This window comes from Liolophura sinensis, chromosome 2 (assembly GCF_032854445.1).
Source record: "Liolophura sinensis isolate JHLJ2023 chromosome 2, CUHK_Ljap_v2, whole genome shotgun sequence".
Taxonomy (NCBI): Eukaryota; Metazoa; Mollusca; class Polyplacophora; order Chitonida; family Chitonidae; genus Liolophura; species Liolophura sinensis.
Genome location: NC_088296.1, coordinates 16,058,979 through 16,081,542, shown reverse-complemented (window position 1 = coordinate 16,081,542; position 22,564 = coordinate 16,058,979). Strand labels below are relative to the sequence as shown.

General features: G+C 41.0%; 1 protein-coding gene across 2 annotated transcripts; it reads right to left on the bottom strand.

Annotated features, from left to right (window-relative positions):
- Positions 1-1,661: 1,661 nt before the first annotated feature.
- LOC135462893 (uncharacterized) lies at positions 1,662-21,350 on the bottom strand. Of its 2 annotated transcripts, none has more exons than XM_064740190.1 (8): positions 21,260-21,350; positions 13,269-13,610; positions 10,985-11,107; positions 10,113-10,223; positions 8,203-8,307; positions 4,164-4,394; positions 2,977-3,054; positions 1,662-2,767 (listed from the first exon to the last, which is right to left on the bottom strand). In XM_064740190.1, exons 1-8 carry the CDS (start codon positions 21,321-21,323, stop codon positions 1,764-1,766), a joined length of 2,058 nt encoding a protein of 685 aa, XP_064596260.1. In that variant the 5' UTR covers positions 21,324-21,350; the 3' UTR covers positions 1,662-1,763. The 2 variants fall into 2 exon arrangements, with proteins under 2 accessions (XP_064596260.1, XP_064596261.1); XM_064740191.1 differs by having other exon boundaries at positions 4,341-4,394.
- Between the last annotated feature and the right edge of the window lie 1,214 nt (positions 21,351-22,564).

Here is a 22,564-nt window from a genome sequence, read left to right as displayed (position 1 = left end):
TTACTAGGGGGTCTTATCATAGACAGGCGCACATGGGTGAAAGACTGTGATGTGTATAAACAGTTTATAAATATATATTTTGTTCACTTATCTATTTATTTATTTGATTGGTGTTTTACGCCGTGCTCAAGAATACTTCATTCCTATGATGGCGGCCAGCATTATGGTGGGCGAAAACCGGGCAGAGCCTGGAGGAAACCCACAACTGTATCTTGTTTAATTTATTTATTTATTTGATTGGTGTTTTACGCCGTACTCAAGAATATTTTACTTATACGACGGCGGCCAGCTTTACGGTGGGAGGAAACCGGGCACAGCCCGGGCGAAACCCACGATCATGCGCAGGTTGCTGCCAGCATGAAGCCAGAGGAAGCCAGCATGAGCTGGATTTGAACTCACAACGACCGCGTTGTTGAGAGGCTCCTGGGTCGTGATACTGCGTTAGAGTGCTAACCAACTGAGCCACGGAGAGACACGATTAACACCCACAGGTGGACATGTGCACGGTCAGATTCTGTCATGCTTGGCCATGTTCAATTACGATCGTTTATCTTCTGTCACAACTAATCATGTTCTGTCACAGTCCGTTAGGTTCTGTCACAACTAATCATATTCTGTCACAGTCAGTTAGGTTCTGTCACAACTAATCATATTCTGTCACAGTCAGTTAGGTTCTGTCACAACTAATCATGTTCTGTCACAGTCAGTTAGGTTCTGTCACAACTAATCATATTCTGTCACAGTCAGTTAGGTTCTGTCACAACTAATCATATTCTGTCACAGTCCGTTAGGTTCTGTCACAACTAATCATATTCTGTCACAGTCAGTTAGGTTCTGTCACAACTAACCATATTCTGTCACAGTCAGTTAGGTTCTGTCACAACTAACCATATTCTGTCACAGTCCGTTAGGTTATATCACAACTAACCATATTCTTTCGGCCACCATCAGTCATATTCTGTAACGGTCATGTTCTGCCTGGCGAGCTATATTCGGCGTCCGTCAGACACGTTCAGACACGGCCAATTATGTCAGTTGAATGTAGAAAAAAACTTGTTAATGATTGGAATTCAGGATTTTATTTACTTATTCATTTGATTGTTGTTTTACGCCGTACTCAAAAATATTTCACTTCCACGGCGGCAGCCAGCATTATGGTGGGAGGAAACCGGGTAGAGCCCGGGGGAAACCCACCCGCATGTTGCTGCAGACCTTCTCACGTACGACCTGAGAGGGCGTCTTTAACTCAGAGCAACCGCATTGGTCAGAGGCTCCTGGGTCATTCAGGATTTTAAAGTGTACAGGTAACTTACAATAAAAATCAATGTTATAGCCTTGACATCCCTTAACAACAATGTATTTTCACCTTTGTTTCACCCTCAGAAATATATTTTGGTTACCTTTACACTTGACTCTTGTCGTTTGGAGGAAATATACTTGAACTCGGTGTCAATCTTAATCAAATCAATCAGTCAATCAAACCAACTAAGTAAGAATTTCTAAATCAGCTCATCCATTTATTATGCGGCCTTAAGCTAATATTCGTCCCACTTACCTACCCAAAGGCGCTGTTTTTTTTTCCAGATTCTGACCAGCATCTGCCATGCAACAAGATTAACCAGTCACCCATATATTTTAAAACCGATCCATCCATGCATTAATCTATTTAGAGAACCCACATGTTTCAAAATCTTTCGCGTAGTTCACGTCTCGCATTTACCAAGCAATTGCAAGTGCTTTAAAAGCTCATTATCGAATAGAGCTTAATGATAATCTTTGTTTATTTCATTACTGCTCACGAATGAACGCATTGCCTGGAGAGTAGAGGTATGGGTGAAAACGAGGCTGTCTCTTTCCAGATTGACTAACAACATCACACCAACAGACAATCGCTTGGCCTTCCTCAGAATCCGCAGAGGGTTTACTTCCGGAAGGTCACATGACGTCAGGGCACTCGTAGCCCGTTTGGAAAATTCATCATCGTCCTCCGACGATTCCAGCAAATCAGCCGATAGTTCTCCGTCGTACAAAGTGACTAGGTAAAGTAAAGCGTAGACTGCTCGCATGTTAGGGTCGGTTGAGTTTTGAAGAATCATCAATTCGTTTATTATATTTCCGTAGTGATGGAAATATTCAAAGGGATTTCTTCTTTTGGCACGAGAAAAACATCGACGAAAGTCAGGAAAACCAATCATGGAGTCGTCATGACTGATGACAGTCGAAACCGTGTCGTAAGTCACGTGCACCTCGGCTCTTTCGCAAATCGCCACGATGATCTCCCGTTTTTCGGCGCCCGAAAAGAGGTTCTCTTCCGATCTCATATTGAAAATTTGTCCGAAAATGTTTTCATCGTAGCAACAGAAAGTTTCGCAAAAACTTCTGAACACCACACTAGAAGATACGAAAATATGTCTGCTAGTCGTCAATGATACTTTCAGCATATCCAGCCCGCGGGACCATTCTTCCGCCATTTTAAAGTTTAGACCATGACGCCCAATGCAGTCGTCCATGAGAAAGGCTTGTTTTCTACCTGGCTCCCAACAGCGTTTCCACTCTCCCGGGGAATCTATAAAATACACTCGGAACCCATCCTCCCTGCATTGCCTGAGAAGATGTACCCCAAGAGCACTTTTCCCGTCGCCATGGTTTCCGGTGATCAGGACGCTCCCCTCCGTGGCTAACAGCTCCAGAGCGGTCTTAGAACACTGTGTCCGAACAAAGGGCTCGTGATATCTGACCGAGGTGGACATCAAGAACTCTGTCTGACCTGTGGATACAAGTATATTCTGTAAGATTTTACCATATTTACTGCGCGTTTAAACATGAATTTAGGCCTGTGGCTTTTACAGTTTTTATATAAGCATATTGTGTTATCACATTTTGTGGGGAAACTGATAAAACGTCAGTTTCGCGGTTCGCCCTTGTGCACAAGGGCCACCCAGCCCTTACCCCGCATCCCCATTGTCCCCAACTTACGCTGCAGTCGATGTCCCTCCTCATAAAGTGGTGGTCTCCAAATTCGCGGGAAGTCAGATTCATTCTCCTGGATCTCTTCTACAATTTATGAATAGAAAATCAGGTAAAATATGAAGAATCAGTTTTTTATTAATTTTATTTATTTCTAAAAGAAGTTAGCTGAAAAGGTTTAGGAAGGTCTGAATGTAATTGGATTTGTTCTATGAAGTCGTCCGCCAGTGGAGCGCAATGACCCAGGAACCTCCCACCTACTTGTGCTTGTTTCCTCTTCGGCCGTACGTGGGAAGGTTTTCCAGCAACCTGCGGATGGTCTTAGGTTTCCCTCGGGCTCTGTGTTGCTTCCCCTCACCGTAATGCTGGCTGCCGTCCTATAAGTGAAATATTCTGAGTACGGTGTAAAACATCAATCAAATAAATAAAATAATCAACAAATAAAGTCACGTCAGGCTCATCTACGTGCTGTACCATTGTGACGTATGCCCTCCATATACGTTGCCATGGACGTCACGATGGCCGCGAGTAGTGAAAATATAAGGAGACTGTTTTACCAAGCTGCCCCGATTCTGCGTCACAGGGGGTTAGTCAGTGTTGCGATTGCTTCGTTAAACGAACGCCAGGTGTTAAACCCCTTAAACACGTTTCATGATACTATGTGGCAAAATGATTCGTTTGATTTGATTCTTGCTTTACAACGTACTCAAGAATATTGTAAGAATTATGGTGGAAGGAAACCGGGCAGAGCCCAGGGGAAACCCACGACCATCCGCAGGTTGCTGCAAGACCTTCCACGCACGATCGGAGAGGAAGTCAGCATGAGCCGTTTGACTTTGTTCCAAGTCTTCGACAGCGGCAGATGATAGAGCCTCTATTGGGCCTTCACAATACTTCTCGAAATTTTACCTACGCGAGTGACAGTGTAGACAAGCCGTAGCTACGTCCCGTATACTTACGTAAGCGAGTGGACGCCCGTGACAGGCTGATCGATACAAACAAGCCGTAGATACTCCTTGAACGCTTACGTAAGCGAGTGGACCCCCGTGACACGCTGATCGGCATAAACAAGCTCCAGATATTCTTTGAACACTTACGTAAGCGAGTGGACCCCGTGACACGTTGATCGGCATAAAGAAGCCATAGATACTCTTTGAACACTTACGTAAGCCAGTTGATCCGCCCAGTACACTTACCTAGGCGAGTGGACTCCTGTGACACGCTGATCGGCATAAACAAGCTCCAGATATTCCTTGAACACTTACGTAAGCGAGTGGACCCCCGTGACACGTTGATCGGCATAAAGAAGCCGTAGATACTCTTTGAACACTTACGTAAGCCAGTTGATTCGTTGATCCGCCCAGTACACTTACCTAGGCGAGTGGACTCCTGTGACACGCTGATCGGTACAGACAAACTGTAAATAGCTGAGAAAACAACACCATTAATTTTTAGATTAGCTGATTGATTTATTCATTCATTTATTTTCTGATTGCTTGATTAGTTACTATATAGTACAGGATAGTTTATTTAATCAAGAGATAGAGCATGATTGCATGATTAACCTATTGCTTGACAGCGCATGCGGTTCGCATATTTGTGAGATGATCTGACTGTTTAACTGTTTAATTGTTTAGCTGGATTAGAGCCTGTTTCTTGATAACTGTAATGCCTGAAAATAGCGATATTAACCAGCCTGTTTCATGATAACTGTAATGCCTGAAAATAGAGATATTAACCAGTCTGTTTCTTGATAACTGTAATGCCAGAAAATAGCGATATTAACCAGTCTGTTTCTTGATAACTGTAATGCCTGAAAATAGTGATATTAACCAGTCTGTTCCTTGATAACTGTAATGCCTGAAAATAGCGATATTAACCAGTCTGTTTCTTGATAACTGTAATGCCTGAAAATAGTGATATTAACCAGTCTGTTTCTTGATAACTGTAATGCCTGAAAATAGCGATATTAACCAGTCTGTTTCTTGATAACTGTAAATGCCTGAAAATAGCGATATTAACCAGTCTGTTTCTTGATAACTGTAATGCCTGACAAACTGGTTAATATCGCTATTTTCATATTCTTAAAGTTAATAGGCTGATTATGTAAAAGTGTTTTATATCAGATAATATAATTCACTCCCGGATTCCCATTAGCCTACACAAGAATTGAACAGAGTTGGAGTAATATTGACCCCCTGACCAAACTTCGATAGGCCAGTATTCAGCCTGGAGACGCCATCTCAAGCACCTGACTATTTGAAGATAATGTTTTCTTTTACGGTTAGAAGCACGGTCTTGTCATTGTCGTCATATTCACGGAAACCCTATGCTGAGGACATTCGACATGAAACCTCAATCGTTCCTATTATAAACTGACACCATATCGACCAGTATTTTCGTTTGTGGGATACAAGTAACATGCAGTAAAGGTTGACACATTGATTAAACAGGTAGATTGTACGTTAACATCTCCGAGGCCTGACCCCAGCTTGTAGACTAAACATCACCGAGGCCTGGTCAGTTTGCAGTTTTTTTAATGTTGTTGTGTGTTAAATGTGATGACAACACAGCATTCTGAGTCATTCTCGACCATTGACGTCAAATATATTGCAATTAACATCACTGCTGATCTTTTTTCACCTAATTCTGCTTAAGTCATGGTGCTAGAGAGGGGGTGGGGGATAATTTGTTACGTATTTTATAATATTTTGTATATATGTATTTACAGGAACGGTTCGGGTGAGTGAGTGCGTGGGGGTGGTCAACAATTTTTCAGTCATACGACGACAAAGGAATCCTTAGGATGTATGTGATGCGCCTCCGTTATGATGTATGTGATGCGCCTCCTTTATGATGTCTTTGATGTGCCTCCTTTATGATGTATGTGATGTGCCTCCTTGTTGCAGGACGCATTTCCATCGCTCTTTTATCTAGTGCTGCTTCACTAAGATGCCTTACTAAAGGCAAGTAAGCCGTCCGGCCCGAGCCATTATACTGATACGGGTCAATCAGTCGTTGCACTATCCCCTTCATGCTGAGAGCCAAGCGAGGAAATTACAACTTCCTCTTTTAAATTCTTAGGTGTGACTCGACCCAGGATCTACCGCTCCCGAATCGGGCTCACTACCAACTCTGCTATCCGGGTCAGTATGGGAGGTTAGAATAAAACTCGGGTAAATCGACAAGAGGCCGTAATTCACCGTTACGTGTAATAATTTGCCAGCTGCCACACTGTTGTCGCTGCTCTATTTTGACTCCTTTTGTTGTGGTATTTTTATGATGCATAACAAGAGAACAATGGTGGGACCCAACTCGCCATTGTGCGCTGAAAACATATGTCGTTAGAATACAATACACTGGAGTCCAGGGTAAGATCTATTTATTTGATTTGTCTTTTACGCCTTACTCAAGAATATTTCATTTATTCGACGGCGGCCAGCATTATGGTGGGTGGAAACCGGGTAGAGCCCGGGGGAAACCCACGACCATCCGCAGGTTGCTGGCAGACCCTCCCACGTACGGCCCGGAAAAGAAGCCAGCATGAGCCTGGACTTGAACTCACAGCGTGAGACTCCTGGGTCATTACACTGTGCTAGCGTGCTAACCAACTGAGCCACTGAGCCACGGAGGTCCCCCCTCCAGGGTAAGAGAATTCAACACATTATTATGAAATTACATGGTCATGCAAAAGAATAGGAAGTTGATGACATGAAGTGCAGTGCGTGCAAAAACATTAGAACGAAGACAAAAAGCGACGAAATATTCCAAATTTCAGGTGAAAGCAGTGTGAGACATTAGTATATAAATAACAGACGAAAAACACACCTAATATAAAGCCACGAAGCACTACAGCATCTCACGTATGGCGTTGATAAACAAAACCATATATACAAAACGATATTCATATAATTGCATACCTATCTATGCATGACACAAGTCAATATTACCCGACAGTGCCATCAAATCAATGCATTCTCCAGAACTTCATTCCAGTGCAAAACTTTCCAATTGTGTACACAGGTGTCTCTCCTAAATAACATGTTTTGATTTTCTCGTGTTTTGACAAGGTACACCGCCCGTTAAGGAAAAACATAACACTGGGCTAAATGTATACAGGTATTGAAAAATGTCCCATCCGCAGTTTACTTTTATGCAAGGGGGGAGGGGGGGGGAGGCCTCCGTGGCCGAGAGAGCTATCACGCCATCACCACGCAATGACCCAGGAGTCTCACCAATTCGGTCGCTGTGAGTTCAAGTCCAGCTCATGCTGGCTTTCTCTTCGTTCGTACGTGGGGAGGTCTGACAGCAACCTGCAGATGGTCGTGGGTTTCCCCCAGGCTCTGCCCGGTTTCCACCCTCCTTAATGCTGGCTGCCGTCGTACAAGTCTTGTAACTTTAGCTCATGTATATGCTTAAAGCGTAGGAACGTACACACTACCTAAGCTCAGGCGTAGAGAGTAACATAGCTTAAGCAGAGAGTTAATGAAATACAGCGATGTTAGTTGCAGCTGATTACAAGCCACTAGTCTAAATACAAAAACAAAATGTTTTGCTGTCATGACATTTACCGTGCTATCTCCCACTCAAAGACCCACTGTAGTTTTGCGTCTTTTTTTCAGAGGAAGGGAGGGAGAAGGACGTGGAGATACATGGTGAAGCGGGTTGTTTTTCCTAGGGTAATCCCGGCTTTCTCCACTCTTGAACTGTGTGACATACATGCACATGTAGGTGAACTGTTACTGTAAGTGTAATAGAATCTTTACATTTAACAGAATAATTTGCTCCGCTGACAGGATGTTTTCTGGCAATACTAAGCCAAGAGGTTTTCTGTTAAATTTAACACATTATTTTTTGTAGTGTAGGTGACCCATTCTTCTAAAGTTGAGCGTGAAGCGAGGTATAATATCAAGATTATCGATGTTAAACTTTTGCATTATCATGACTCCATTCGGGATTGAACTCTAGATCTACTGTTTACAATCCAGGCGCTCAATCCACTACTCCACCACACATTTATTTATGAGATTATTTATTTATTTAATTGGTGTTTTACGACGTACTCAAAAATATTTCATTTATACATCGGCGGCCAGCAATATGGTGGGAGGAAACCGGGCGAGACCCAGGGGAAACTCACGGTCATCCCCACGTACGGCCGGAGAGGAAACCAATATGATTTGAACTCACGGCGGCCGCATTGGTGAGAGACTCCAGGGCTAGATAGCTTGTTACCTTTAGATTGAAGAGAGTGCTGATACTGTATGCAAAGCGTAAACATCGTTGACAGGAGTGAAATCACACCAAAAAGTATCCCAATGATGTAAACCATCGATCCAGCTGTAAAGATAATGACACATTTTATGGTCCATTTTGTTAAAATGTAATCTCACAGAATATCAAACAATATTGCAACACTTAAGGGGAAACGTTATAAAAGCAAAATTTAGTTGATCCAGTAAACAGTTTGGCATACTAAATAAGCAAAGTAACTCCCGTGAAATTTATTTCGAGTGAGTGAGGGAGTGCTTGGGGTTTAACGTCGTACTCAACAATTTTTCAATCATATGACGACGAATATCAAACAATATTGCAACACTTAAGGGGAAACGTTATAAAAGCAAAATTTAGTTGATCCAGTAAACAGTTTGGCATACTAAATAAGCAAAGTAACTCCCGTGAAATTTATTTCGAGTGAGTGAGTGAGTGCTTGGGGTTTAACGTCGTACTCAACAATTTTTCAATCATATGACGACGAAGGAATTCTTCGAGTGCACGTCATGTGCCCCCTTGCTGCAGGACGGATTTTTGCACGGCTCTTTTATCTAGTGCTGCATCACTAAGACGACTTACCGAACGCAAGTAATACACCCCGCCCGAGCCATCATACTGATATGGGTCAACCAGTCGTTGCACTATCCCCTTCATAATTTATTTTGACGATCTCAGTATTTCGACTTTAATTTAATCATCGTCTGGAGAATTGTATATATAGCTTAAACGTGCCAATCAGATTTTACTTTGCCCTGTGTTAAAATGTACTCTCGCAGAATATCAAACAATCTCGCGATACCTAGGGTGGAATGTTCAAAAGGTGTAAAGCAAAGTAAGGCACAGGACACAGTAAAATCTGATTGGCGGAATGCCTCATGACCTGCGCACTGACGTCTTAATGTTACCAAGTGTATAAAGGTTACACACTCGCAAGTTGCAAAAGATGTACCGGTACCCAAGAAGTTTTGAAGGCAAACAACACACTAGGATGAAGTACAATGTCACATGAAAGACCATTAAATGTTGCCTGGAACAATAGCTTGATTAATTTTTTAGAATATTTTTCGACATAGTAAAATACACTTAAAACTTTGGATTGTACTGTGGTCTTTTCCGACCATATTGTGAACTGGGATGTCATTTCAGCTTTTTGCCACTTGACACAAAGACTGCTACATTTCAGCATTCAAAATGCATCTTCATGTAGAGTAATGAATGCATTAAACAAATGCACCATTTTCAAACCAAAAGTATTGCTCTGACGTCACTGATACCCCAGGATCGCAACAGACCACCATAGACTCCAATGTTTTAAACGCATTTAGTCGGTTGGAAAAAAAAACTAAAAAAGAAAATAATAATAAATTATCTTTCCTTTGATAAATACTTTATTTTAGTGCTTTCTTTGCATTTAAGTACATGTAGAAATGAAGGGTTCAGGTCGACTGATTTCATAATAGTGTCCAACAGTCACTAAATGGTGATGGGATACTCTAAATGCCTCTACTGTTACTCTCTACGCCTGACCTTAAATATATCAGATTTTTAATTGACTGTTTTTGAAAGAACCTATTAGGTTTATCCGTGGTTAATTACGAGACCAACTGTGCATTTCCATGGTGACAAAATTACTTATTTTATATATTAAAGAAAAAAATGCAAATGTTAAAGTGAGATTAGCGCAGTTTAGGGTAAATGTTATGCCATTTTACGTGGAGAAAATAAAAAAATAAATAATAGCTTGTTATCAAAAAAGGAAAAATATTATGACTGTTACCTCGAATTTGCAAACTCAAATCTATAAGAACACTCACACTACAAAGCTGTGGATACTGCATATATAGCTTTAGTCTTTTCAAATTCTCTCTTACCCGTTTCTGAGAAAACACACGGCTTCCAAAGCAGAATGCCTATCAAAACGATGCTAGTTATTGACGTCAGCGGTGTAATGACGTCAGTGATGATTCTCAGGAGCTTTAAACCTGCGGACGAACAATGCGTGTATTAAATTATTCAGTCTGAAAATATTCCGGACCGCATAAAACCTTTAGTTTGTTTGGCAGTTGTGATACATCTAAAATTACATTAAAGATGTAATAGACACTTGATTTGTTTCCTGGAAATTTTGAGTTTTATCATGGGCTATCGAGGACCAATGACATCAGAGGTTCGTGTCCAGATGTCGTCAGCTCATTATCAAAGTCATGACCGGAAGTCAATTTGTCAGATACCTGCAAAATGGCGTTCACTTACACCCCCGGCACTCATGTTTCCTCCACCCATAAACTTTTTTATCGTTGTATAAGAGAAATAATATTGAGTACGGTATAAAATCATTCAAATAAACAACAGGGATGTTAACATAGTATACTAAAATAAGTCATTGTATGTGCTGTACTCTTTCGGTTTGTAATACTCCACTGTTCCTGTGCAATTGTGCTCATTCAAGAAAGAGATAGATAGACCACAAATATTACAGCGTAGGCGTAGAGGTTAAGCTATTCTTTTTTTTATTTTTTATTTTTTGTCTCTCTGTCTCTGAGAGGGAATAACACCGTATGTAACCGACTGCTTTTAAGAATGAAATGTTTTCCCAATATATATATATACATATACATATATATACATATATATATATATATATATATATATATATATATATATATATATATATATATATATATATATATATATATATTTCGATTTAAAAAAATTTCATTTTTAAAAGCAGTCAGTTAGTTACCTTTTATTTGCCTCAAATATGGGTGTCGAGAATTGCACAGCTGATATAACACAAATACCAGAACGACCATACCATCCAGGACAACGATGATAATCAAGCTATTACGGTCAGCCTTGTAACAATCTAAAATTGGAAAACAATTCAATTATTTATTTGCTTTGATTGGATTTATGTTTACTCAAGAATATTTAATTTATTGAACGGAGGCCAGCATTATGGTGAGAAGGACACGGAGGAAACCTAGGACCATTCGCAGGTTTCTGACAGACCTTCCCACGTACGACCAGAGAGGAAGCCAGTATGAGCTGGAGTCGAACTCACAGCCACCCCACTGGTGAGAGGCTCCTCGGTCATTAATCACCAGGCCAACTTTGCCCTGTTTTTTTCCTTTGTTTGTTTTTGTAACATTCTATATCCCAAGAACGGCAACAAAGAGCAGTTCCGCAACACAGACAAATTGTTGGGTTACATTCCGTGGGATCGTAACAGCTTAAAATTACAAATCACTAAAATTTCAATACTGAAATCCACTTTAACCAACCCAACACAGAAATTTTGATTGTTACTGTGTGGATTGTAGCAGTCTGTAAAATTACAAACTACTAATTGTTTTAACACTGAAAATTTACTGCTACCATTCAAAAAAGGAAAGGTAAATTGATGTTTTGGAGATTGCAACATTCTAATATCGCGTTTAATCACAAATCACTAACGATTTTAACACTGAAAATCTGCTGTAACTGTTGTGTGTAGAATCCCGTGAACACTAACGACAACAGCCATTTCAGCATGGAAAATTCAACTGTTTGTAACAGCCTAAAATTGCAACGAGAAAACAACGTAATAATGCAAACACATACAAGACCAATACACCACAGCGCGTACAGATTTCCACGCCATATTATTTAGGCAAATCAAAGGACGTTAGGGTGTGCTGGAAGGACCACGTGGGCCGTCGGTCGCTTATTGTCATTATAGTACCAAAGAAAAAAAAAATGAGAGTAGTGGAATCAGGAAATTCCCTGTCCGAGGCCGGGTTTGAACCCCACATGAGAGTTCATTTTCAAGGATGACTTGACTAATGTAATGATTAAATTGGACAGCCTTAAAACACCTGGTACCGGTATGTTTTATAGTCAAACCTCGCTCTGACGTTCCCCCCTTTGTAAGGCCACCCTCATTTATGGATGCATCGCTCATCCTTTATTGTGCATAATATGCAGACCCTCATTGTACCGCCAAATTCGCTATGCCGCCAACGTGGAGTCGGTCCCAAACCCAGCGTTATAAGGACGTATCATTGTATAACATCCACTCTTATAGATTAATCAACATGGAACTATTTTTATTAGATAGTCTAGTATTTCATTTATTTGTTTACTCCTTATATTGGAGTATATGTATATACTAATTTACCTTTCAACACTTGTTGCAAAAGTGTCAAAGATAACTGCAGTCACAATTTCCCCACACGAATTAAATTACATTCTCTTTATATTTTTCACAATTCTTTCCGTATATCAAATGCGTAGAGTTTTGTTTCCAGAAATGAGACAAATATATACGGTAGCAACTTTTGACCAAAAGCAAAACCACAAGGTCTTGTATGACTATGAACAGTAGCCATTTATGTAAATTTGATGGTTTGAGCTTTAAGTTTTTTCTTTACAATAGATCTTTACGAACACGCAGAAAGTTATGAAAAGGAAAAAAAATCGAAGTAGGCATCATTAAATACACCGCTTAAAACTATGCATAAATATACTTTCATTTTTTTTTTTTTTTTACATTTTTGTGACAAGACTTAAAGGCGCTCAAACATTTGATTTCTAAGGTGGGCTTCGTGGACCATACTAGGAGAAGTTACGAACCCTGATGTTACAGGAAGTTTATCCAGCTCTAATAATGACACTGGATGTTGCAGTAACTCTTTTCACTCAATGCTCCCAACAATTCATTCTTTCTCGTGAACAAATATGGCTCAAAGAGCCCACCATACAGTATTCAAATATTTGAATGCTTTTCAACACCCTTAAAAAAAATCTGAAAAAATAAATGAAAGTATTTTTACGCATAGATTTCAGCTCTTCTGTATGATGAAATTTACTTCATGTTTTAGATTTCCTTTGCTTTAAACGGAATATGTTTGATGGGAAAAGACAGAATAAAAAGCTTGCCACTCCATTTCGCCAGGTACTCAAGCAACAAAACGATTCAGCGGGAGTGGGAATCGAACAAGCGACGTGCGCTATTCCAAAAGCAAAATAACGTGAAATAATCTTACTTGGCAATTTGACCTTCAGAAATACCACAGCATCAGCGATTGGTGGAATGTCCGCCGTTATCGTCACAGAGCACGTATAATTTCCGGTGTCCGAAACAACCGGGTTGTCCAGCAGAATTGATGCTTTCCCTCTACGAGTCACTCGGTCTTTGAAGTGTCCCATGGCGGTCATTTTACCAGCGGTGTTTATCCCAACCAACCGTACATCTTGAGTTATTTTCCCTTTGTACCACCACACGATACTGGTGTCGGAACTTTCTGTTTCGTAACTGCATGGTAACAAGACGGCGCTCTCCCCAACAATGGTTTCCACAACTTGGAAGACATCTTTGATTTTCACCCCTGTAAATCAGATTTTTATAAAGGTAGACTGATATGATGGTTGACTGACGGCTGACTTAGTAACTCATGGAAGAATGGACGGACGCCCACTGAGACGGACGGCTTGGACTTTATCACGGACATACGGACGGACAGACAGGCGCACAGACCCGCTGAATGACTCGTCGACCGACAGACTAACAAATTGATAATTTAATTAATTGATTGATAGATGCCAATGCCATTCCAAGGGAAATTTAGTAAATTTGGACATAGGCACTAAATTACAGCGTAGATAATCAGTTGAATTGTAAGACGGGAGCTCTGTGTTGGAATCGGCCCAGCCGCCATACTGTACGGGAAAACGCAAGATCCTCGTATGTAGCCACGGTGACAAATTTCATTACTGATAAAAACGTCTTTAGTGTGTGATAAGATCCCGTAGTATTCACTGAATGTTGTATAACGCAATACTCAAGAATTCTTCACTTACATGATGGCGGTGAGTTTAATAGCTGTAGGAAACTGGAGTGCTCGGGGTATAAATCGCCGACCATTTGGCAAAATACTAATGAACGTTTCCACGTGTAATGTACAGACTTTCACGGCATATTGGTTTTGACGATCTTGATAATTGTTTAAGGAAATAGGAAACCTTTCCTGCCTAAGGACATTCGGGTCCAAGCTGTGCGCTGACCATTTGTGCATAAACTGGTTTCCTTGTTCTCATATAATACAGTGGTCAATACAGCTTGGACCCGAGCCACCACTGCTCAGGAAAAGGTACACGTACCAACTTCAGAACAATAGTCTCATTGACCGCGTTTTGCAGCAACGCGTAGTGATGAGGATGTAGAATGTACAAAACCCGCATGATCAGATGCCGAAATATCTATATAATTTACATATACAAAATCGTAACATCTGGTCACATTACTGTTTAATCTGTTTCCCTTACTCTTTGAAAGCTTGAATGTTTTTATCACTATTGTAGACAAAGAAGCTCTATCACTGTTAATCGGTGCTTCAAATCTTGACATAACTTTTAACAATGGACATTCTCTTAGTAAATAACCAGATGTCACAGCTATTGGAAATTTGTGCTTGTTTTCTATGGCATGGGATGTACCGGGGGTTATCATTATCAAACATATACAAAGAGGCCCACCGCGGAGACACAGTTGTATCTCAGTATAACAATGACATGCCTATATCAGTAATGATTCTTTATCGGTTTATCTGAATATATTTCAACGAAATACACAGTATCCTTTATCTGTATTATGTAGATATATCAAAGTTTTTGTTCTTGAACTTTAGTATTTTTATCCCAGTTACACAGATGTAGGCAGCGCAGTCAGGGCCTTCACTGCAATAGGCGATGGTCACATATTAAGGAGGATGCCTTGTTCATTTTATATCAAGTGAAACCAATACAAATTATGTAAATTGACATTGATTTTTATGTATATAGGTTTGTTTATCCGAATTCATGTTTATGCTCTTGTTGTACAAAGGTATTAATGAGTACTATATCCAATCAGGTGTGTCTGACACCTTTCTCTCGTCAAACAACCATGACACCTAAATATTGTGAGAGTCGGTTGTCATCTGTGGACAAACCCGTTCACGTGCGAACCACCTACCGAGTACACCTAACACCGGGTCTCGTAGGACCGATTCAAGTCAATACATAAAGAGGGTTTCCCGTGGTTGTTGACGGAGCGACATATACCATCTGGACGTAGAGGTTTAATAATATTTTACCCTTTAAGACCGTAAGGTTTGTATTTCCAGTCTGTTAAGCGTACAAATGATATGCAGAATCAAACTATTGATTATTCGTCTCTGTCACAAGCCCTAGGAAACTGCATTATATGTCGGCGTAAACCACGAGTAGTTATATAGGATCAATGTTGCCACGGCAACGGGCTGTAAATTTTCTGGAAATAGTTGAGCGTGGGCCTCGAGACGAAGAGACGTACATAAACCTTAGCAGCTATTTTTATAAGTCCAATACTGTAGACAGGTCAGTTTAGGCCTATATTGTCCTATAGAGAGAAAACAGAATACAGATAGAGTGGTATGCATGCTCGTCCAGGACAGGAAAACAGAAGACAATATTTATTTATTTGTTTGTTTTCAGCCGTCATCAAACATTTCCCGCTCATATGGCGGTGGTCAGTATATTGGTATCCGTCAATTCAAATGCCTGACATATCTCGGACCCTGATTCAAATTAAGGCATGCTCTATCGGGACTAGAAGGCTGTGTTCACGGCCAGTGGGGTCTGATCGGTTGGGCATACTTGAAGAGTAATTTTACCACTGAGATGTGATCAACTGGGACTAGAAGTCGTGTTCTTGGCTAGTAACTCTATCACTTGGGTCTGATCAACTGGGACTAGAAGTTGTGTTCATAGCTAGTAACTTTATCAATTGGGCCTGACCAACTGGGAACAGACGTCGTATACAAGGATGGTTACTGTATTATTTGGGTCGGATCAGCTGGGACTAGAAGTAACTTTATCAATTGGGTCGGATCAGCTGGAACTATAAGTTGTGTTCATGGCTGGTAATTTTATTACTGGGTCTGATCAACTGGAACTAGAAGTCGTGTTCATAGATAGTAACTTTATCATTGGGTCTGATCAACTGGGACTAGACGCTGTGTTCATCGATAGTATCTTTATCGCTTGGGTCTCATCAACTGGGACTAGAAGTTGTGTTCATGGCTGGTAACTTTATCAGTTGGGACTAGAAGTCGTGTTCATGGCTGGTAACTTCATCAGTTGGGAATAGAAGTTGTGTTCATGGCTAGTAACTCTATCCCTTGGGTCCGATTAGTTGGAACTAGAAGCTGTGTTCATGGATAGTAACTTTATCGCTAGGGCCTGATCAACTGGGGCTAGAAGTTATGTTCATGGATAGTAACTTTATCACTTGAGCGGATAAACTAGAAGTTGTGTTCATGGCTAGTGAATTTGTCATTGGGTCTGATCAACAGGGACTAGAAGTTGTGTTCATGGCTAGTGAATTTATCATTGGGTGTGATCAACAGGGACTAGAAGTTGTGTTCATGGCTAGTAACTTTATCACTTGGGTCTGATCAACTGTGTCGTGTTCAGGAATAATAACTCTATCACAGCGAAAACCTGGTTTCAACAGGCGGCCTTACTGGTCAGATAAAAGCACACATTTTATCACTGACGAACGAATTGATCATGGACACGAAACGGATTCTAACAGGTCACCTCCTTAAAGAACAGCGACCGAATTCTACAACAGGCGACTTCACTGGACAAGGATAGGAGCCGAATTCTATAAGAGGTGACCTCAATGGCCAGACATGAGAACAGGATTCTAACACGCGACTTCAGTGGACTACAATCAAATTTTATCAGGTCACCTCACTTTCAGAAACAAGAACCGAATTCTATAACACACGACCTGATTGATCAGGCCGGATTGAGAACCGGATTCTAACGGGCAACTTCATTGGTCAGACACAAGAAACGATTAAATCACAGACGACCTAACTGGTCAGGCAAGGGAATGTGATTCTAACAGTCCACTTCGATGGACAGGGAGAAGAATCCAATTCGCGCACGTGACGTCATTGATAACGCACAAGAATCGGATTCTATAACAGGCGACCTCTCTGGTCAGGCCGATTGATTTCTTTGTTTTTGTTTTTTGTTGTTTTTTTTATACGATGGTGGTAGGTATCACGGAAGGAGGAAAATCGCAGATCTTTGGCAAATAACCGACGAACATTCATGTATGTGACATACATGATATGTGTATTAGTGGAAGACAAGTGACCTTCAACAAAGGTTGCAGTGTACAAACGGCCACTCGGGCGTCGTCGACCGCTTATCGTGAAGCTCAAGTCACCAGTAGCAGTGATTGCGGGCAATGGGGACCTGACCAACGCCAACCAGGCAGCACATCATTTTATTGACGTCAAATGTTCCTTTCCCACCTATTCATGATGACATCACAATAAAGACAGTACGACGTTATAATAGAGCCTGATACCTTGTAACGGTGTAGACGTTACGCTAAAATCCATTTTTAATCAAACAATTGCTTCACATTAGCGCCACCTTACGGGATAAAAAAAAATACGCCGCCTCCCCATTGTACAAATATCCTGTTCAAGGTCCATTTTAAAACCGAAAATTTCGTCTTGATTTAATATATGCAAAATGACTGGCAGGTTTGATTGCAAATTTCTGAACGTACACAACCCATACAGGTTCACTTGCAGGTCATGCAAAACGTTTGAACAGTATTTTGACAATTACCAATGCAATCCATGAACAGCCGGAGTGATTTTCATTCACATTTATACGTCGGCAGTTTTGACAAACTGGAGCAGCCCGACCGTTTTTAACAGTGTACATACACCTAATGTCCGCCTCTAAGTCGGGAAAACTGAGATCTAACCCGGGTCGGGTCGTACCAAACACTTTAAGAATGGCAATTGTTGCTGCCTCGCTTGATGCCCAACACTAAGAGGTTAGAGCAAGGAGCAGGACTGGTTGACCCGGTGTCAGTATAATGTGGCTGGGTGGGGTGTCATGTCTGGTGTGTTATGCATGATACTCCAATGGCGTCATGTGACGAAAAATTGTTAAATTAATATAATCGTAATCAAATTTAATAATCTTTTTCATTCTTTCTTTTAGGAGAAAAGGGTATTTGGGACCACAATTTGGTGTATATCGTCTTTACATAATAATGATCTAAATACGGATGTGATGCACGTATCAGAAATTTATTTAAATGTAATTGTTTTGTTTATATCCAAACACATGGATTTAATCTGAATTAAGGTAATGTTTATGATTATATTAAAAACATAAACATGATCAAAACCCAGGTCGAACATATTTGTTTTAGCTAGAAAAACCAAATTCCACAGCAAATATATTTATTACACATGTTACATCAAAGACAATATATACCAAGAGGTGGTCCCAAATACATACCAAGAAAACATTTTCAAGTGTCTTTTTCTCTTCAATGAAAGATCGTAAAAAGTATTGAAGACCATTTTTACAACTAACTTTTCGCAATTTTATATCTGAAGTTTATGTATTTTTTTATGTTTTCCTCACTTTAAATTATTCGGATTATACAGCCTAAATTAGGTGGTAAATTACACGTGGGGATTCGTGTATTCTATAACACAGGTTTTAAATTCCCATTCGCATCCGTGTCACATAATTATTGGTTTCAAGTGGAAGTTGACATCTTGGAATGAACAATTCCGTGATAAAAAAAAAAAATTAAATAATTGAGGAAATGCCCTCAATATGTATACACGCTTAATGTCTTACGTCGTAATTAGGCCATTTCAATTTTCAGTCACATGACCACGAAGGGTGAATATAGTATAAACACGTGATTTAAATATTAATTTAATTTAGGTCAGAAAAATTCTGAGCAAAATTTGCATGTGAATATCAGGTAATTATTCGCAGACTGAATTATAGCCTCTACAATCTATTATTATTATAATTTTTATTAACCAAGGATGATAATTACATTTATGTTACGCGTACATACAGTTACGGCGTGTTGGCAGTCGGATTGCATTTATACAAACCGATTCGTTGATCTAATACTCCGAGCGTCCGCCTGCATGTCAAACGAGTATCGGATCTTATCAAAGACTTTATAATGGTACTTGTTGCTCCCACGCTTGGTGCTCAGCACTGGGAGATAAGAGCAAGGGAACATGACTGGTTATCCCGGTGTCAGTATAATGTGACTGGGTGGGGTGTCATGTCTGGTGTCTTTGGCATGATCCTTCAGTGGCGTAAAGTACTTTGATGGGTATGGAGTCTCCCTGCTACTAGAAGACACAGTATATGTCCACACAGTCAAAAAATGAATCTGTTAATTTGAACAGAAATTCTTTTGTTTGGGTGATGCTAGAGTGTATTCTGCTATTGCAACAGAATATTCTGTTACACATAACACACATATTCTGTTAATTCAACATGAAGATTCTATTAAACAAACAGGATATTATGTCGAATATGACACAGTATTATGTTATCATAACAGAACACATTCTAGCATCACTCTAACAGATTAATAATTTAAGTGTACCATAATGACACTTCATCTGGGACTGAAAACTTGTAAAGTACGACGTAAGCCACCTAGCATACATACATACATACATACATACATACATACATACATACGTATGTACATTTGATCCCAGAAGCTCGTGGGCCTAGATGCAAACAATTCAGAACGGTGGGAATTGTTCAGCAGCTGTTGATCGCTGTACTCCTGTATAAATCCATTATGTAAACAAGTTTATGTGCATGGATCAAGTTATGTGTACAGGTAGGCGTATAACGTATGCAGTACGACTGTTCAGCTTACAGTACATTACGCGAGGCCCACATCGTGTAGGTAAAGCTTTACGACATACTGTGGCCTTTAACTCTAGTCCAATAAAGAAATAAATCTTACTGGATTATTAAGTAAAGTACTGCAGACACACGACACTACCCAGACATACTCTATAGGGGCTCTCACACGGAACCGAGTTCAGCCGATTTTTTAGTGCCGAGTGCACCACGTGTTATATTCGGGAAATGTCGGGGAGACTCGTGGGGCAGTCGTTATACACGGGATTCCGTCGTAAAAGTCGTGCTACAGGCCTACTGATGTCGTAGTACAACTGTATGGTCGAAATAGTTTCTCGATGGGGGGAAGCTCGTACTAGGAGTACCCAGTCTTCGCGCTGCAGGTACCCATAGACGTATACGTCGTCGACAAACGCCAAGAGCCCTTCCAGAGGGCGAAGGTGGGTGCGGCCTAAGTTGCCGGCTAGATAGTCGACACTGGCCATGTCTGGTTCGAGGTTGCCCCCACGCGTGTTCTCCGGAAGGAGATGGGTGACTACAGTTTTTTCGGACCACAGGCCCATCCATTCGAATGTAACTTCTATGGCCATGGTTGTACTCTAGATTGTCGGGAATGAGTTCGGTTGCGTGGAATACCTTCGGCTACTCGTTTCTCTAATTGGAAGTTTCGACTACCCTTTGTTTGTATAGCAACCGTTTGTAGTGGCGACTCTGGCCCGCCCAGACCGCCCTGAAGCCGCTGTGGCTCTGGTGTTGTGAATGGATTGGCTACATAGTCGATACTGTTGTGCATGTTTGCTGTGGGGCCTAGGCATATGGTAGCCGAGCCGTAGCCTCAGCAAACGCGCCTTAGACGGTAGAGTCGGCCCGCCGCCGGCGGCCACTGGTGTGTGCCCTATCTGTGCGCCTAGTCTGGGCCTCCACATATACTACTGGTCTTACTAGTGGAGCAAATCTCTCATTCCCCACCAACCAATACTAACCCCCGATTAAACAGGACTGCAGTAGGACGTTGCCACGACTAAGTCGGCCTCTAGTCCTGAGATGAATCAACCTCGTGGGAAAGCTACGTATACTGACGCCAGGCCGACGAGTTGTTGCACGTGATAGCCTAAACAGCGACATAGCCGACATAAACTGTACGCTCCTTACAGCATATGTTCAGTTCTACAACGTGTACAACGTCTACAATGTGTACAACGTCTACAAGTCGTTGCCCCACGTGCCCTTCCTCAGTGCTCTAGCTCTAAGGTATAGGTCTAGGTATTCTTACCTTCGCCATTCATAGACAATGACTGAAAGAAGAAGAAGAAGAAGGTCCATAAGAGGCACGCCATAACCTTATACAGCACGTAGGCCCACAATAAAACCACGTCATGTCCTGTCATGCACACTACCGATCATGTCTACTATAACCAACAGAGCCAGCTGTGGCTCAGTTGGTTAGCGCGCTAGCATAGCGTAATGACCCAGTAGTCTCTCACCAATGCGGTCGCTGTGAGTTCAAGTCCAGCCCATGCTGGCTTCCTCTCCGGCCGTATGTGGGAAGGTCTGTAAGCAAACTGCGGATGGTCGTGGGTTTCTGCCGGGCTCTGCCCGGTTTCCACCCTCCTTAATGCTGGCCGCAGTCGTATAAGTGAAATGTTCTTGAGTACGGCGTAAAACACCAATCAAATAAATAAATAAAAACTTCTTTGTATTGAGGCTTCAACCATGCATCATATTTCACATTTCTTTCAGGCTTCACGAGTCGTGCTCAACACCTGACACACTTGTGGAAAATAGGTACACAAGGAAATATGAGAATTACGTCCCAACATACAACCCAGAAGAACAACGGGTTGTGGATAATTGGTTAGGGGTCATTCAATCGCCAAGCCGCTGTAACAACCGCTTGTGTAATAAATATCGCAAAATATTATAAAAATATTTCTTCAAAATTTACATTGTTGTTGTTTTCCCCCGGGCTCTGTCCAAGTTCCTGACACCATAATGGTGGCCGCCGTGTAATATTTTGGATTATGGCCTAACACATCAGTCAAATAAATAAATCAAAATCTACTATCTGTGCTATCATTGGTCATGTTATGGCGGTACGTTTTCTCCAGATTTTCTACAAATTGCAGCGCCCTGATCACCGCCGTCAAAACGTTGCATTTACATGTATGAAGAGGTTTATTCTTTAATATATATTCTGAATATACTGCGTTCCCGAAAGCGGGGCATGATGGTAGACCTAATGATCGTTAATTTTGAATAATGAATACAAAAGTGGATGGTTGATACAAGGGCACACGATGTATGAACTAGAAGGAAAGAGACGAAATTTGTGGATTCCTAGCTCTCACTGCGTCTGATGCCACAGCGCCCTCAAGAAATTCATCAGTTACTTTTTAACATAAAGTCTGTTATCAGAGTGATGCTGGGATGCCTTGTGCTATTGCAACAAATTATTCTGTTAAATAACTCACATATTCTGTTGTAACCGCAGAATATATTCTAGCATCACTCAGACAACAGACTTTCTGTTAAAATTAATTGATTCACTTTTTGAGTGTGACAATATCATAAGCCGTTT